Source organism: Theobroma cacao, chromosome 5, assembly GCF_053813885.1.
Source record: "Theobroma cacao isolate CCN51 chromosome 5, ASM5381388v1, whole genome shotgun sequence".
NCBI lineage: Eukaryota > Viridiplantae > Streptophyta > Magnoliopsida > Malvales > Malvaceae > Theobroma > Theobroma cacao.
In genome coordinates, this window is record NC_142643.1 from 38347841 (window position 1) to 38364795 (window position 16955).

At 31.3% G+C, this 16955-nt stretch overlaps 1 protein-coding gene and 1 pseudogene across 3 annotated transcripts; one reads left to right on the forward strand and one right to left on the reverse strand.

Moving 5' to 3' along the window:
• Positions 1-1874: 1874 nt before the first annotated feature.
• LOC148762855 (uncharacterized) lies at positions 1875-7584 on the reverse strand (annotated as a pseudogene).
• Positions 7512-15350, forward strand: LOC18599310 (serine carboxypeptidase 1-like). 3 transcript variants are annotated; one of them, XM_007029229.3, is made up of 15 exons: positions 7512-7659; positions 10298-10387; positions 10566-10702; positions 12180-12256; positions 12478-12600; positions 12823-12925; positions 13019-13056; positions 13149-13250; positions 13634-13711; positions 13791-14036; positions 14205-14270; positions 14360-14481; positions 14629-14742; positions 14812-14857; positions 15110-15350. In XM_007029229.3, the coding sequence occupies exons 1-15, from the start codon at positions 7598-7600 to the stop codon at positions 15191-15193; spliced, it is 1488 nt and encodes a 495-aa protein (XP_007029291.3). In that variant the 5' UTR covers positions 7512-7597; the 3' UTR covers positions 15194-15350. The 3 variants fall into 3 exon arrangements, with proteins under 3 accessions (XP_007029291.3, XP_017977059.2, XP_017977058.2); XM_018121570.2 differs by lacking the exon at positions 10566-10702; XM_018121569.2 differs by lacking the exons at positions 7512-7659; positions 10566-10702 and having other exon boundaries at positions 9908-10387.
• Positions 15351-16955: the final 1605 nt, after the last annotated feature.

Below are 16955 nucleotides of genomic sequence, written 5' to 3' on the forward strand. Positions count from 1 at the left end.
TTGCTTTGTAAATATTAATAAGATTTATATAAAAATTTTAATTGTATTGTATTTTAATTTTATTAAATTAAAATTTTAAATTAATAATATTAAATAATTTGTCAGACTCACACACATATATATTTGTTTACCATAATTTATATATATATATATATATATTTAATATTTATTAAGAAAAAAAAGTAAAACCAATTTAGTTATAAATGAAATTAAAAGTGCAAGTTTATTTCAAACAATTTGATTAGCCAGACACTTTTGGAATTGTGGTGAATAACAAGGTAGGATACTACATGAGTGCAATGCAAAAAGCTATGAATGGGCTTTCTTTACCAATGGTATTCATTCTGTTCATAGTCATTTTTTTTTCCGGAGCAGAACTGAATTTTAGCTAGTGCAATTGATAATCAAATTTATTTTCTATATCTGTCAAAAATATTGTAGCTGCCGTGATGTGCGGGTCTAGAAACTCGACCAAAAGAGAAATCCATAAACTACTTATTAATGTTAAAATTTTTTCCCTTACAAAATTTTCATATTATTTCCCTATTTTTTTATTCTTGTTTTAATTATTTAAAGACAATCTTCTCGTGAGCAATTTTATATTGTAACATTTCTGCAATCTACTACAAAAATATATGACCTTTCCAAATCGAATATTCTGTCAATAAAGGTTGAAAATTCATTAGTAAGTTAAATTTCCATCGGTATTTGGAAAAACCTTGGTCGATAAAGCCCACTATGTCAATAACCAGTCGGTAAATTTCTAACAGAATATTTCAATGAAACTTTCGGTTAAAAATGATTCCAATCCGTCGATAATTGGTCTGATTAGTATCTTGTAAAATCTATCAGCAAATTTCATCAATAATTCTCCAATAGAATTACCAACAATTTGCAGATGAAGTTTAGCATTAGGAATTTTAGTAAGTTCCATCGGTGCTTTATTCTGTTGGTATTACCACAATTCCGTAGCTAAAATTAAACCAAAATTCATTGATTATTTCATTGGTATTATAGGGAAATAAAAAAAAAATTTGCAAAAATTGAAATTGATTGGTTCTCTATTGTCATATTAAATGAAAAACATAAATACAAATAAATATTAATATAAAGAAATTAAAAATATTTACAAAAATTATATAAATTTATCAAAATTAAAAAAAATTACAAATCATATTATTTTATTACAATCACAACACAAAAGTATTTTTTGTTTATAATAATTTATAATTATATTTAATATTTATAAAAAATTTTATTATACTTATACAATATACCTAGCAAAGAGATATGGAAATAATGTTTCTTGTCAATATGTTAACAGTGAGGTCAATAATATCTATGTTACAAGTTTCACTGGTTGCGAGAAGTACAAGAGACCACTTTAGATAACTGGTGCTCTAGAAAACCCCTGTGGTGAGGTTTCTATATATATATATATATACATATACATGTTTTAATCCTTGATAGAATTAGTGAGTTTTTATAGTATCATAGCATGACCACTTGTACACTGCAGCACTGCCTCTCTCTTTCTCTCTCTCTCTCAAAACTTTGTGGCTATTCTTTTTGTGTTAATGCAGGGACTTATAGTTTGATAGCTTTGCTTGATGCATTTTTCACATATAGACTGCTTTCAACTTTATGATGATTTATCGGATCTAACCTTGTAATTTCGTCAAATTTTATATTAGTGGAGATGTACAACTCCACTGCACGCTGCATTATGCCCCAAATCAGCCTTCTTCCTCAATTTAATAGAGTACCTGCAGGCTGCACAATGCCTAATCCATGAGCAAAATTCTGCCTTCTTCCTCAATTTAAAAGGATGGAATCAGTGACTGCTTACAGGTTATAAAACTTGTGTGCATTTACTGCACTGATGGCTGAGAAGAAATCACTCATATTAGCATTTTGATAGTCTTCACCGCTTCTGAACTAGTGCACAAAAAGATTCACCAGTTAAATCACTAATCAGTAGATCCACTACCGTGGCTGCTGTGGACACATCTGTAGAAAATCCCTTGTGAACCATTTCATGAAGAATTTCTGCTGCCCTTGATACGCGGTTGTTTTCAAGAAATCCTTTGATCATCGTAGCATAAGAGCAACAACCAGGTATGCTACCATCCCCCTCCATTCCCTAAGCTACTTGTTAGTGTAAGTCTTGCAAGCCAATCGATTTTGTGCTTGTGAAATAATATATTAATTAGTCATATTTTATGTTAAATATTTTATGAATATTTTATGTAATGTATGAGGTATTTTTTTACCTATGAGTTTATTTATAAGGAGTTATGAGAGACTTATATAGATAAAGTCCTTGAAACATAATGACCTTGCAAAGAAATTATAAAAATTATAATTATGAGATTCTTATGCATCAAAACCTTGTTCACTGTAGACACTCAAAAAATAAATAAAAAATTTAAATTAAAATAAAATAAAATAAAATATAAAAAATAATTAAAAAATAATTAAAAAAAAAAGAAGATCCTTTCCCCAACCACCATGAGTAATGGGGCTCTGGCTACCAACTCTTTGGTGCTAGAGCCCCATTACCGGGTTGTCCAAATTTTTGGACAACCTCATTTTTAAAGAATAGGAGAGAGCAAACCAGAGAAGGGGATTGATCACCTGCAAAAAGCCATAAAAAAAAAACTGAAACGAAAAAAACCCAACAAAGAACCTCAAAAAAAAAAAAAGCAAAAAAAAGAAAGAAGAAGAAGAGAGAGAGAGGTGAGAGGTCGGCGTAGGGAAGGAAAGAGAGGCGTCAGCGGTGGGAGTGTTACGTCGGGGAGAAGAAGGAGGAGGAGAAGGAAAGGAAGAAAGAAGAAAAAGAAAAAAGAGAAGGGAAACTCGCAGGGAGAAAGGAGAGAAAGAGAAGGAGAAAGAAATGAAAAAAGAAAAAGAAAGAAGAAGCCAACGGAGAGAGAGAAAGGAAAGGAAAGAAAGAAAGAAGAAAAAAAAAAGAAAAAAAGAAAAAGGAGAAAGGAGGTGGGGGGCTTTTCACGGTTTTTTGGAAAAATTTTTGCATGTTGTTGTACCTTTGGTGGCTTGTCTTAGCTTACATAGTTTAGTCCTTTTTGAGCTAATCTAAACTTACACAAGGTAAGATTTAACTTGCATGCCTTTTTACTTTAATATCTTTTTTATTTTTATTCATTGCGGTGACTCAATTATTTATGTTAAAGACATATTATTAGGAGCATAAAGATAATTTAATTAAGACAAAAAATATATTATGTAGAGATTATGTGATATTTTAAAGTAAAAAAATAACAACAAAATATAAAGTGGTAAATGAAAATATGCATAAATATTTGAAAAAAATAGGTATAAACAAATATCCAAAAAAAATATAAAAAAATACTAAAAAGATGATAATGGTTGTAATAGTAAATATATATATATATATATATAATTGGGATCAATATTCATATTTAGATACTTGTAAACATAATATATATATATAAACAAAAAAAAAAACGACATGATACAAATATAAAAAATTATAAGAAAAATGAGATGATTGTTTGAGAAATTTCATCTAAGAAAGGCAAAGAGTTTCCTCTTTTAAGTGGATTTTTTTTTTTTGGTGCGAAGTTTGAGACGAATTTTCACTGAAGCGTCGGGATAAATCCGAACTCTAAACTCCAATGCCCATTAAGTCAAATAGTCGTTGTTAAAAAAAAAATAAAAATAAATTTACATGATGTTGGATCCAAACTTAAATTAGTTAATTAACTTAAATAAATATTACTAAATAAAATTAACTTAATCGTTTAAAAAAATTAATTAATTGTTTATTTGATAAGTTATATAATCAAGTTAAACGTTAATCAACAATATTAATTAAAAGATATGGATCTAAATAAAAAAATAAAAAAAAAATAAAATAAATAAATAATTCATGAAAAAATGGCAAAATAAATATATAAATAAGGTGATAAATTATTAAACACATAATTGGATGAATTATGAACCGCTTAATTCAATAAACGTGTGCATGTAGATGTCATCATTCTATACTGTCATTGCATGCCACATTTATTTTGCAAATGGTGCGGGAATCCCGATGATGGGATTTCCCCGAAGAGCTTGTAAAGACGAGTTCTTCCGAGGATATCTCTAGGTGAGGAGAATTTCGAGACTTCACCAAAGCGTTGGGATGGTCTTCGAATAATTTTCTGATAAAAGATTATCGACTCCATTATTTAAAACAAACAAGTCATGACATCATTTTACGCTTGCATCATGTGCATACGTAAAACCAAATAAAAACTCTCAGTCAGTCAATTTAATAAAAATTTAATTAATAAGTAGGGATTAAATTAAAAGTAGGCTATATTAAGATAACTAAAGATTAAATGGTACCGTTCGCGGAATGGGCGCCACGGAGGTGCTAACCCTTCTCAGTGCGTAATCGCACTCCCGAACCCATCTCTAAAAATGATGACCAGTTCTCGTTCTTTCGACGAACCTAAAATTAATTTAGGACTTCGTCAATTATAATCAGATTAATAGGTGACCAATCACACCTTAGAAAAAAGATTGATGGCGACTCCTAAACGGATTTAATTTTCGCCCACGTCTGGCGGGTCGGGTTTTCGGACCCACACGTTACGACATTCCTAAATATGTTTCTGGTCATTGTATTGTCAAGAATAAGAGCATTGACAATACTCAAAAGCTAGTACATGCTAAGCCTCCTTACTTTAAAAGTAAGCAATTGATCTCATAGGTTGAAGTATGTGAAATACTTAAAGATAGTATGTAGGTGCTTGTTAAGGAATAAGTTCACTGAACATGACCCGTCATGAGAGTTCCATTTGATATTTCATTCAAGTGTTTATGAAAATACTCTCATGTGTCAGTAATGTAAGTAATCTTTAGACTTGTAATACCAGGTCATCTTGTATGTGAATTGTCATGCTTTGATTTCACCTTTACGAGTCTAGAGATGACCAAATACTTAAATAAGGTGTTTTTGGGTATGGCATGAAGCATGCGAAGATGAATGACTAGTCCAAAGAAGATTCATCACCCCAAGTGATTTGAAAAGGAACTATGTCATTTGCTCCTGGCTTATATTGATTGAAAGTCCTTGACTAAGGCAATCTTGATAGGTCAATATAGAAGCTGCAGGACTAATATGAATAAATTAGAAAGTAGACACCGAGTCAGACTTTCTATCTATCTGGGATATATAATGAAATGATCGAATTACACTGAGATACTGTACATTGAAAGGTTAATCAAATCATATTGACTCTCTTGACATTTGGGTGGTCATGATGTATTGCTAGATGCTACTCATAATCTATAAGTATAAATATAAATTCTTAATTGAATTAATTTATATTTATTGTCAACATGTTGGGAACCTAATGGGTCACACACATAAGGTGAATTGTCGAAATTAATTTGAATTCAATTAGATGTGATCTAATTGATTTTATAGAGACTTAATCCAATTAAGTATTGGGCTAAATTAGATATGATTTGATGAAATATTAAATAAAAGCCCAATTTGGCCCAAGACATTTTATAATCCTTATTGGTTACAAAGTAGGTCAATTAACTCTATAAAAGAATCCCTTAGCCGCCTATTGGATATATAGAAGAGTTATATTTTATTTTTTCATGTGTTGAAATAGGATTACAGCTTAAAGAGAGAAACATAAGAGAACTCAAAGTTGAGAGTTTGCTAGCACAAATTTCAGCTTAGGGATTCACACACTTTTAGTGAAGAGATTTCAGCAAATCATCGTGTGGATTACCATTAGAGGTAGGACAACTGTGCTACTGTGGTTTGATAAGTCCTAGTTGGTGTACAAAAGTTAAAACGAAAAGTTAAGGAGGACTTCACCAAAGAAAGTAGACTTTTAGGTATATCAAAATTTCTTTTGTAATTTCTTTAGATTAATTTCAATTAAAGTGATCAATGACTTGGAGATTAAAATTTAATAATATTCCACTGCATATGAGTTGTCTTAATATGATTTAAATCTCCAACACTACTTGTATGCGTCATTTGATAACCCATCTTTACAAAGCCATTTGATCATTATAGTATAAGTGTAAACATCAGGGTGTAATCCTGTTACTCTGATTACACAAAATAATGCCCTTGCAACAAGTTGCCCAACTTGACAGAAGCCATCAATTAAGATATTATAGTGGACAAATTAGCTTCCAATCCACTGCTCTGCATTACTAGAAAAAGTCCCAATGCATCATTAATATGACCATGCTTGCATAAGCCATCTAACAAAGCAGAGTAAGTGATCATGTCTGATACCACGCCAAGAGCACCCATTTCTTTGAAAAGTTCTTGTGCAGCCCATATCAGTGACATCCAACCTTTAAAGAGTGGTGTAAGTAACAGTGTTAGGGATTGGTCCATTTTGAGTTATTTCATGAAAAAGTTCAATTGCCTCATTCATACTTCTAGCTTTACAGTATCCATTGATCACGATGTTGTAAGTAAAAGCATCTGGCACAACCATTACTAACCAGCAAATTCAGTAGTTTTCTGGCCTCATCTTTTTCACCTTGCAAACAATATCCATCCATTAAAGAATTATATGTAACTATATTAGGCTCAACACCTTGTTGAATCATTATTTCAACAATATCTTGAGCCTCCAAAGCCCTACCTTTTTACAAAGAGCATCGACCAAAACATTATATGTGACGACATCAGGCTTGCAATTGTTGGCCACCATTTCATTTAATAATCTTGTAACCTGCTTCCACAGGCAAGAATTGCACATTGCATAAATTAAGTATAAGTGACAACGGTCGGTGGAATGCCTTGACCTCTCATTTCCGAGAAAAGCTTCAAAGTCTCTGTTGCACGCTTGTCCTTACAAAGGCGGTCAATGATGGTGTTGTACGTTACAGTGTTAGGTGCGCAACCTCATTCTTCCCTAACCTTTAGCAAATCCAATAGCACCATTAGTGCTACTTATTTTACAAAGACCGTTGACTATGGTATTATACGCGATTAAATTAGGCTTGTATCCTTCTCTAACCATGTCATCAAACAACCTCACAGCTTGAGCTACTTCACCTACAATGCAGAGTCCATTGATCAAAGTGGAGAATGTTACAATACTTTGGTGAAGACCCAGCTTCAACATTTTCCCAAATACAGAAAACCCAAAATCCACACGATGCAAGCGACAAAAACAATTAAGCATGATGCTGAGAGTATAAACAGGAGGATAATGCGAGAAACAGCGGTGGGATAATGCTTCATTCTAAGAATGGGCCCCACTAATTGATTAAATTCCACAACAGAAGGACGCGGACGCATATCGACCATCTGATCAAACTGAAGGCACCATCAATTTTATGAAACACGTACTCGGATTTCTTGCAATGGCTAGTAGAGAAATGAGAGTTGTGGAAATAAAAGAGGGCCCTTATCTTATTTAAAACAGAAAAAGAATTCAACAACAAGAAGGGATGAAAATAGGCAGATTTGTGGTTACCCAATTCCAGTTGTTGAAGAAGAACAAAGGGAGAAGAAGAAGAAGAAGAAGAAAGAGAAACGCTTCTCCAACCCCTCATCATCGTCACCAAACAAATGCAAAGCTCCAATTCTCCTTCAGCTGCTTGTCAGTTGCACAGCACTCCAATTAACTTCAGGTTCCACCCTATTGACCCGTTCCATTTCAAACCATGTATTGTTGCTAACGGCGGGTTTTGGTCCATTTTGCTAACTTATCTAATATGCTTGATTGGATTCAAAACTTGGAATCCTGACCCAATTGACCCGCTCCATTAGTCCAAACTATTGGATAATCTGAATTACATAATCAGTTCAAGTTTAGATTGTTCTGTAAATATTAATAAGATTTATAAGAATTTTATTTGTATTGAATTTTAATTTTATTAAATAAAAATTTTAAATTAATATTATAAAATTTCAATTATATACAACTGAAACATTAATTATCATTTTTATATAATTATCGTTTAATTATTTTTTATTTTTTATTTATAAACAATTAACTTTATATTTTTAAAACATTTATATTTTGTATACAATTTTAATTAAAAATAAAATAAAAAATATTAATAAGTTGCACTTGAGAATAAATATTAGTAAAAATAAAAGTAACCCCCACATTTATATATATATTTTGTTTGCAATAATTTTTAATTATACTTAATATTTATTAAAAAAAGTAAAACCAATTTAATTTTAAATCAAATTAGAAGTGCAAGTTTATTTCAGTCAATTTGGATTGGTCAGACATGAATGGGCCTCCAATACTCCCTCTATCCACTTTTTTTTAAAATTAAAAACATTTTTTCAAGTTTGATTTCATTGACATATTAACCTTATGTGTGGCCTCTAAAATTTAATTGAATGGGCCTTCAGTTTAATTTTTTTTTTCAAGTTTGAATTCTTTTAAGGATACAAGCTTGTGAGCTAAAGAACAAAATACATAATTTTTAAATTTAATTATTACCATTTGAAAAGAAAACATTCAGTTTAAATTAATTGAGTAATTTTTTTTATGAATGGAAATAATTTTTTAAATTGATCACATTTAAGTTTAAAAAATTTTAAAATTCTCAAAATGTATAAAAAAAATAAGACATAATACTTTAAAAAATTCATGAACTATTAAAGAAAATTTAAATAATTTTTTATTCTACTATTGTATTCAATCAAGTTTTTTTAATTTTTATTTTATATTAAATAAGTTTTTATAATTAATGATTTGTAATGAATAAATGTGTGAATATCGTTACCCAAAATTTCAAATCAAGTTAATTAGCCAGACCAAACAATAGTCCACTAATATTTGATTATGTATATATAGATTTAAATGTTGATTAGATTGAACTAAGATTAGAATTTAATTTAAATATTATCCATCCAAATTAAACTCTTAAGCATTATTTTTTATCTTGTAAATTTTATATAGATAAAGAGTCATTAGCCCATAATCACTCCATTCGTAAATAAACACTGATAATAAGATTTTTTTACTTTCTTAACACTTTTTCTTATATTTTAAAACATAATTGTTTAACTGTCAACGTAACCATGTAATTAGCTTAAAAATTAATAAAAAAATTTATTTTTTATTTGATATATAATAAAAATAAAAAAATTAATTAAACATAATAAAAAAATTAATTAAACATAATATCCTAAGTTCAAGGGCTACCAGTAACATTGGTGGAAGTTATTGAAACCCTAAAAAAAAGATTTTTTAAAATATATTATACTAAAAAAACCCGACATAAAGCAAAAATGAAAGCAAACTTTAATCCATTAAACTTGTTTGGCATTAATTTGAAAGATAATAAAGTTAGATAATGAGAGATGCAGTTAACTATAGATTCAAATAGTTGGAGCAGTCCAAGTTTCAGTGGTCTCTAAAGCACTTGAAATTATCCCAATTCCCAACTCCAGATAAGGCAGAAAAAACCAAAATGGAGGTTGTGGCACACCCAACTCCCCTCCATTAACAAAAAGTTGAAAAATAATAAAGAAAATAATAAAAAAAAAAATTGAAGAAAGAAAGAAGTGGACCCCGCTATGAAACTCCTTGTAATTCACGCCCGCACTCATCATTTGCCTTTGATTGCCTCTGCCATTGACTTCCCCTTATTGCCAGTTAAAATCCTTTTTTTTTGTCTTTCTTGATGGATTTCATTCGTGCACAAGAAAATGGAGCCAAGGGCACGAAATAAATATCCAATTTCCCTACATGCTAAAAACAAAATATATGGAAAATATCGGATTTTTTCTACAAAAATTCCAAACAAGTCAAATATCCTTGCCTTCTGTGCATTAGCCCAAAATAAATGTTATAATTAGCTTTATTGGAAGGTTATGATTGGTGGAAAGGCATTGGCCAAAAAGGTTTCTCTCCATGCCTCTCCTTTGATTTAGACACAGTTTTATCTTCCTTTTTCTACCATTATATTTCCTCTCCTGGCCCAAGTGCCAACCCTTCTTGTTTGCCTTTCCCTTTAATATTCCTAAGTAAAAGCTCCTTTCGTTTCCCTATCAGTGAATTCATTTCTCCATTTTCTTCCTGGACTTTTTTGCCAATCACTAAGCACTTTGATAGAGACTTCTTTCTCTTTGTTTTTTCTCTCTCTGTCTCTCTTTCTTATGGTCTTATGTTTGAAGTGCAATCATAGTGTATTTATTCATAATTCTCTTATTGATAATAAAAAGGAGGTTTTCAGGGCTTTTTAGCATCAGGGTCGACATGGATAAGATGCTTTTTGTCATATCATTTTGCATGCTTTTCAGTTGTGCAATCGTTGAAGCAGTTCAAAATGGCTCACTCGTAACTCAACTACCAGGCTTCAATGGTGTTTTCCCATCCAAACACTACTCAGGGTAACAAATCTTTTCTTATCTTAATTTCTGTTTATCTCCCTCTCTCTCTCTCTGTAAATTGCTAAGTGATTCATGTCAGAGCATGTGCATTGATAGAAAGTAGACCTTCTCAGGTTTTTGGCTAGTATATCGTTTTCTATGAGTTTCTGAACCAAAAATGAGGGGGTTGAATCTGCAGATATGTGAAGGTAGATGAGAAGAATCTCTTCTACTACTTCGTCGTTTCAGAAAGAAACCCTTCCAAGGATCCAGTTGTTTTGTGGTTGAATGGTGGACCAGGATGCTCTAGCTTTGATGGATTTGTTTATGAACATGGTACTCATCCGTGGACCACTTGTTCTTTTATTTAATACCAAGGCTACATTTACAATAGCTAGGACTTGACTTTATTTCCCATATTAACTATACTCATCAGTCAGCCCTCCAGGAAGTACGCGGTACGCCAAAACCAATATATATATATATATATTAGATTGTATAATGCCCTACATACTTTTCTTTATCCAATATTTTTGGGATAAATTGCATCACTAGTACCAAATCTTTTGGCAACATCTTATTTTCATTTGCAATCTTTTGAATTTCTTTCAAATTTATCTATATCCGTTAGAAATACGATAAAATTCACTTTGTTAAACTTAATGCATATACATGTGACAAATTTTATTCATATTATAAATTTTAAATAAATTTAAAAAATGATGAGAATTTCACAGACCCATTATGCAATTGACTCTATTCTTGATACATATATATATATAAAATCAGCTATATCAGTTAAACTAGTTAATACCTTTGCATGACATATGTATTTGTTTTCCTTAATTTTAAAAATTAATTGGTTATAGTATAACTTTGAGATAAGAAATAAAGATAGGAGGAAAAATGGTAACCACAATTTTATATAGATAAGCAAATGTGACCTTTCAGTTGTTCTTGGTTTATACATGTCTGGAGAGATTTTCTTTTATCAGCGACAGCTGGTTATTTGCTGTTCACTGTGTAGGTATAAAGAGAAAGCTCAGTGACTTACGGCATTAATTCCTCAAATTTTGAAAAGACTCTGCTCTATCAATTAATGCTTTAGAATCCATCTATTCCATCTGCATTAGGCTGGCAGCTGAGACTTGAGACCCAGAGGACTCCAGTTTGTTTGTTTATGATTTTTGACACTGCACCTAGACACCTACCACAATTTGACAAAATATAGTTTCCCATCTCAATTCGAAGGCAGCTTGTTAACATTTTAAGTAAGCTGCTCTTTGAGTTTATATACTAATGGAGAACTACCATTGTTTGAGTTTGGTGAATTTTGAGTAGAACTTTAAGCAATTTTGATACTTATATATATATATATGTACTCCTCTTTTGTGAATTATCAATAGGACCCTTTCCTCCTCTTTTGTGAATTCTCAATAGGACCCTTTGCTTCCATAGGCAGCAAAGTTTTAATTTGTGGCATGTCACTACAAATTTTTGAGTTTTAGATATTATTTTTACATTTGATCTTTATGTAGTAAAAACTTAAAAAGTGAGACTGTTTAGCTTTTGACTACACTATTTTCACATTCAGTGGCTATTATGAGAGTTCAGTATTCACTAGTGTATTTTTTTTTTTTAAAACATATAAAGCAGTCTAAGGTAATTGGTTAGAGTTAGACTATGACTAAAATTGGCTTTGTATGTATATATTTTATTCACTTTTGTAACAATACATAATTTCAGAATATAAGGTTTCGTTTCTTCTGACTATACTCATTGAGAAGAGGATGTTTCATTGAAATATATGCAGGTCCTTTTAATTTTCAAGAGGGAAAACCCAAAAGAAGCCTGCCCACACTTCATCTCAATCCATACAGTTGGTCTAAGGTCAGGCACTGCATGGCATCATATATTTTCTTCTTAAACCAAAGTTTTTAATTTAGTAACTTTGATGTTCAAAACCAATACGTGTTAATTCTACAAACTTTTCCCCATGAACTGGACATTCATTGTGCTATTAATTAATTTCCCCCTTATATGAGCTTTTTTTTATCTCAGCTTTCTCTAGTGGATGCATGGTTTTGTTAATCATCTTTAGCATTTTCCAGGTTTCAAATATTATTTACTTGGATTCTCCAGTTGGTGTGGGCTTCTCTTACTCTAAAAATACAAGCACATACATAACAGGAGACCGGCAGACTGCAGCTGATACACATGCCTTCCTCCTCAAGGTATTTATGTTCAAGGATGATTCATATAACTATATAGCATTTCTTTTTCCCATATGGTTTAGAATATTCATAAATAATTAGCAATACAAAATGGGGGGAAGGATTAAAGCCATAAGTCCTCATCTACCATTTGATGTTGCCATATATGTATCAAGTTAAAGAAATGTGCAAAGGTTAATGAAAAATTAAGTTTGTTAAACTAACTTGTTCTCTTTGGAGTAGTGGTTTGCTCTCTATCCGGAGTTTGTTAGCAATCCATTTTATATCTCAGGAGAGTCTTATGCAGGAATTTATGTGCCCACTCTTGCTTCTGAAGTGGTGAAAGGTACTTCCTGCTGACAATATACTATTACCTTGCATGTTGACATATGTTGGAGTTGTTGGTATGCTAATTTTTTACCTTCTGCTTGTACTTTAGGAATCAAAGCTGGTGCAAAGCCCAGAATCAATTTCGAGGTATATGTTATATGCCATCTTGACAGCCAGTCTCTAGGAAAAAGATTAACTTTTGAACAAACACTTTAGAATTCAGAAATTCCCAAATGCAGGGTTACATGGTGGGAAATGGGGTGACAGGCTCTATTTTTGATGAGAATGCTCTCGTCCCATTTGCACATGGGATGGCCCTAATTTCAGACGATATTTTTGAGGTAGGTGGAAGTAATTGGAACACTTGCATATATATATATATATATATATATATATATATATATATTAATCCTGCTAATAGATGTTTGGCCACCTTAATCAAGAAATTTGGGGTTTGTTTTAACAAATCTCAACCAACTTTCAACACTTGTTTTACCCTCCCTCGTTGATCCCTTCAGGATAGGAACTTTACTTATCCAGTACATCAGTGCTTGTTCACTAGTGAACTTCTGATGTTATTTTTCTTTAAACTATTAATATTTTGATTTTGAGCAATAACCATCTTGCATAATGTATTTGGTCATGTAATCAAATCTCGTAGAAGATTTCAGGCTGCTGTATCTTAAAAATTTACTCGAGGTAATACACAATTGTTGTGTTGCAGGAAGTTGAAGCCGCTTGTGGAGGCAACTATTCTAACCCAACTAAAAGTTGTGATGAAAACCTTGAAAAGGTTTACACGGTGAGATACAGGCCAATTTCAAGTTGGATTTTTGAAAGAATGTCCCTTAGTCATTTCTAATTGGATGTCAACTTTTTAGGCAATTGCCGGCCTTAATATTTATGACATTCTTGAACCTTGCTATCATGACCCGATTGGACAACAAGACTCAAAAGGAAACACAAGCTTGCCAGTTAGCTTCCAGAAATTAGGAGCTACAGAGAGGCCTCTTGCAGTGAGAACGAGGATGTTTGGTCGTGCTTGGCCTTTTCGGGCACCTGTTAAGGATGGCATTGTCCCTTTATGGCCTGAACTAGCAGCAAACAAGCTGCATGTATCATGTATTGTAAGTTATTTTAATCATTTGTTTGAAGCAGTGAAATTATTTTTCTCTAAATATAATGATGCTAACGTAATTTGTCTCAACAAGGTCGCCCCTTAATTAGTTGTCGTATATGATTCATGCACCTTTCAAAGATGAAGTTTTGCTACTTTATGTACTGTGTTCTGACAGAACGATGAAGTTGCAACAACATGGCTAAACGATGCAGCAGTTAGGAAGGCAATTCATGCAGAACCAGTAAATAAATCTGCCTCATTCTATGTCTATACTTGAGATTGCTTACCCTATTTCACATTTCATAATCTCATATATAAATTGATGAATAGGAAAATGTAGCTGGTCCGTGGGAGTTATGTACAGACAGAATTAGCTATGATCATGATGCTGGAAGTATGATTCCTTACCATAAAACCCTTACAGCTGAAGGTTATCGCGCACTTATTTTCAGGTATTTTAATTATGCTAGTGTGCACTATTTAGATGTCAACAAGACTTTCTGTTTACTTCTGTTCTAAGTAGCATTTTGAATGAAGTAGCTGGTTTTGCTTATGGTAAATCTTCATTGTTTTTTTTTCTTTTCACTTTGTACATTCAGTGGAGACCATGACATGTGTGTGCCATACACTGGGAGCCAAGCCTGGACAAAGTCACTTGGATATAAGACAACAATTCAATGGAGATCATGGTTTTCTAATCAGCAAGTTGCTGGGTAAGTAGTCTTTCAGCTCTGTCGATTACTGAATAAAGTCATGCTCATATAGAGGGTTTATTGCTGCAGGTACTTGCAAGGATATGAGCATAACATTACCTTTCTAACTGTCAAGGTTTGACAATCAATCTCTATCCTTTCATTTGGTACATAACGATGGGAGGAGTTAGTTCTTTCTCCTCCTATAAATCTCATCGGATTATTTCAAAATCCAAACTCGAGACTTTCAAAATACATACCCAAGTTCTAATTGCTGAGGCTTTCTTCTTGGAGACAATCAATCTCTAGTATGATTTGTCTGTAATTCTATTGTTTCTGAATATAAAATTTTGAAATGCAGCTATTACAAAACAATTCCTTGTTGCAGGGTGCAGGACATACAGTCCCTGAATACAAGCCAGGGGAAGCATTAGACTTCTATAGCCGATGGTTGGATCGGAAACCAATATGACATCAAAGATAGTTTTCTTCCTCAAGAAAAATACCCTTCCATTTTTCATCTCTTGATATTGGACACAATGCATGTGCTAGAAAGGTTTAATTTTTTTTTTTTGGGTATAAATGAAAGAAAATGAAAGGGAATAAATAAAAACAGCTTTTAATTTTCAGTTTGATTTGATTCGATTACTCAATATCTTATATTAAAGTTTTTTAAAAAATTACTCATTTGTGCCTACATATTAAATATTAATTTTTTTTATTTTATACAATGATTTAGATTAATGGTAATATTAATTTAATTTGGTTTAAACTAGTTTAGTTTTTTAATAACAAAATTTAATATCATACCAAACTAGATATGTTTTATAGTACTTTTGCGATTATTTTTTGTGTTGAAACTTATAATGGTCAAATAAAATACAATAAAAATTGAAGGGATATCAAATTAGAGGTGATCTTTTGAATTTCTTTCTATAAGAGATAAAAATTCAATGGCATTATTTTGCTATTGTCCTGAGATTTTTAAATGAAGATATTATCAAAGGATTCTTCCTACTACATCAACCATAAACTTGACAAATCAATATATTTTAATTAATTAAAAATTGGCATGCAAACTTATAAATTCATACTTTCATTTATATGTGACAATTATTATTAAGAAATAAATTCATACAACTTTTAATTATGTGTCACATCCTGATTTATAGGGTTTAGAGCTGACATGCATGGTTAGGAAGGACCTCTTTAATATAATTTCTCACACAAGCAAGCAATTTTATAAATTTGACACATTTATTTATCAATTATTATGTTAATTTATTGAGTGACTCAATTACAAATTAATGGATATGTGTCAAAAAAAAATCCAAGTAGTGGTTGACAAGACAATTAAAGTAATGCTCAAGGGATGGACAAACTCAATAATTAGCACATGATAATTGTCCAGCTTGGCAGCCAGTGGATTGAACATGGACAGCAAAGGCATGAAAGTATGATCAAACCACACCAATTATGCCAAGCAACTTTTGGGGCTTTTGCATTCCAAAGTCTCCTCTCATGAGTCATGCCACCTAATTAAACATTCAAGAAAGATGCACAAAAGTACTACAAAAAGAGCTCCTTGATTTTCTTGGATTTCACTCTTTCATGAATCCAATCAACAAATTAATAGATACAATAAGTATGATTGTGCAGCCAGTGGCCCTACAAAGGATTGAATATCTTTTCTTGTTCTTCCCACTCCCCATTTTATAGGGGTGTAGATTGTCCACATGATATGTATATATGACATAAAGTTGATTGATTCTTTCCTATTTCCATGGCATTTATTAGTTGAACTGAAATTAGAAGTTAAACTCTGTAGTGCATACACGTTAATATTATTTCTCCTATTTTACTTTTTGTTATTTAGGTTTTGCTTTCTTAGAATTTGTTATAAACAAAATGTAAAAGGGAATTTAATTCTTTTTTATCAGTAAACTTATATTTGATTAAGAGTGATTGGATGATTAATTAATAGTTGAAAATTGAAATGTAACACTTGCACACACACACACGTATATATATATTTGAACTTAATTGTTTATAAATCTATCAAATTCTGATTATTCACAAAATTAAATATTGTTTTTATGTACTTAAAAATATTATTTATATTATATTTAAATGTATCTTTTATTTTTTAAATTATTTTGAAAATTAAAATTTAATTGAACAAATTCCCCCGGCAATCTCTAAATTTTTATCTTAATGCCACATTAGTTTTTAAT

Excerpts from the sequence above, each read along its gene's own strand:
- LOC18599310 (XM_007029229.3), top strand. The coding sequence starts at position 7,598 with ATGCAAAGCTCCAATTCTCCTTCAGCTGCTTGTCAGTTGCACAGCACT. Across the intron at positions 13,057-13,148 it reads AGCCCAGAATCAATTTCGAG|GGTTACATGGTGGGAAATGG; the intron begins GTATATGTTATA and ends TCCCAAATGCAG. Across the intron at positions 14,482-14,628 it reads TATCGCGCACTTATTTTCAG|TGGAGACCATGACATGTGTG; the intron begins GTATTTTAATTA and ends TTGTACATTCAG.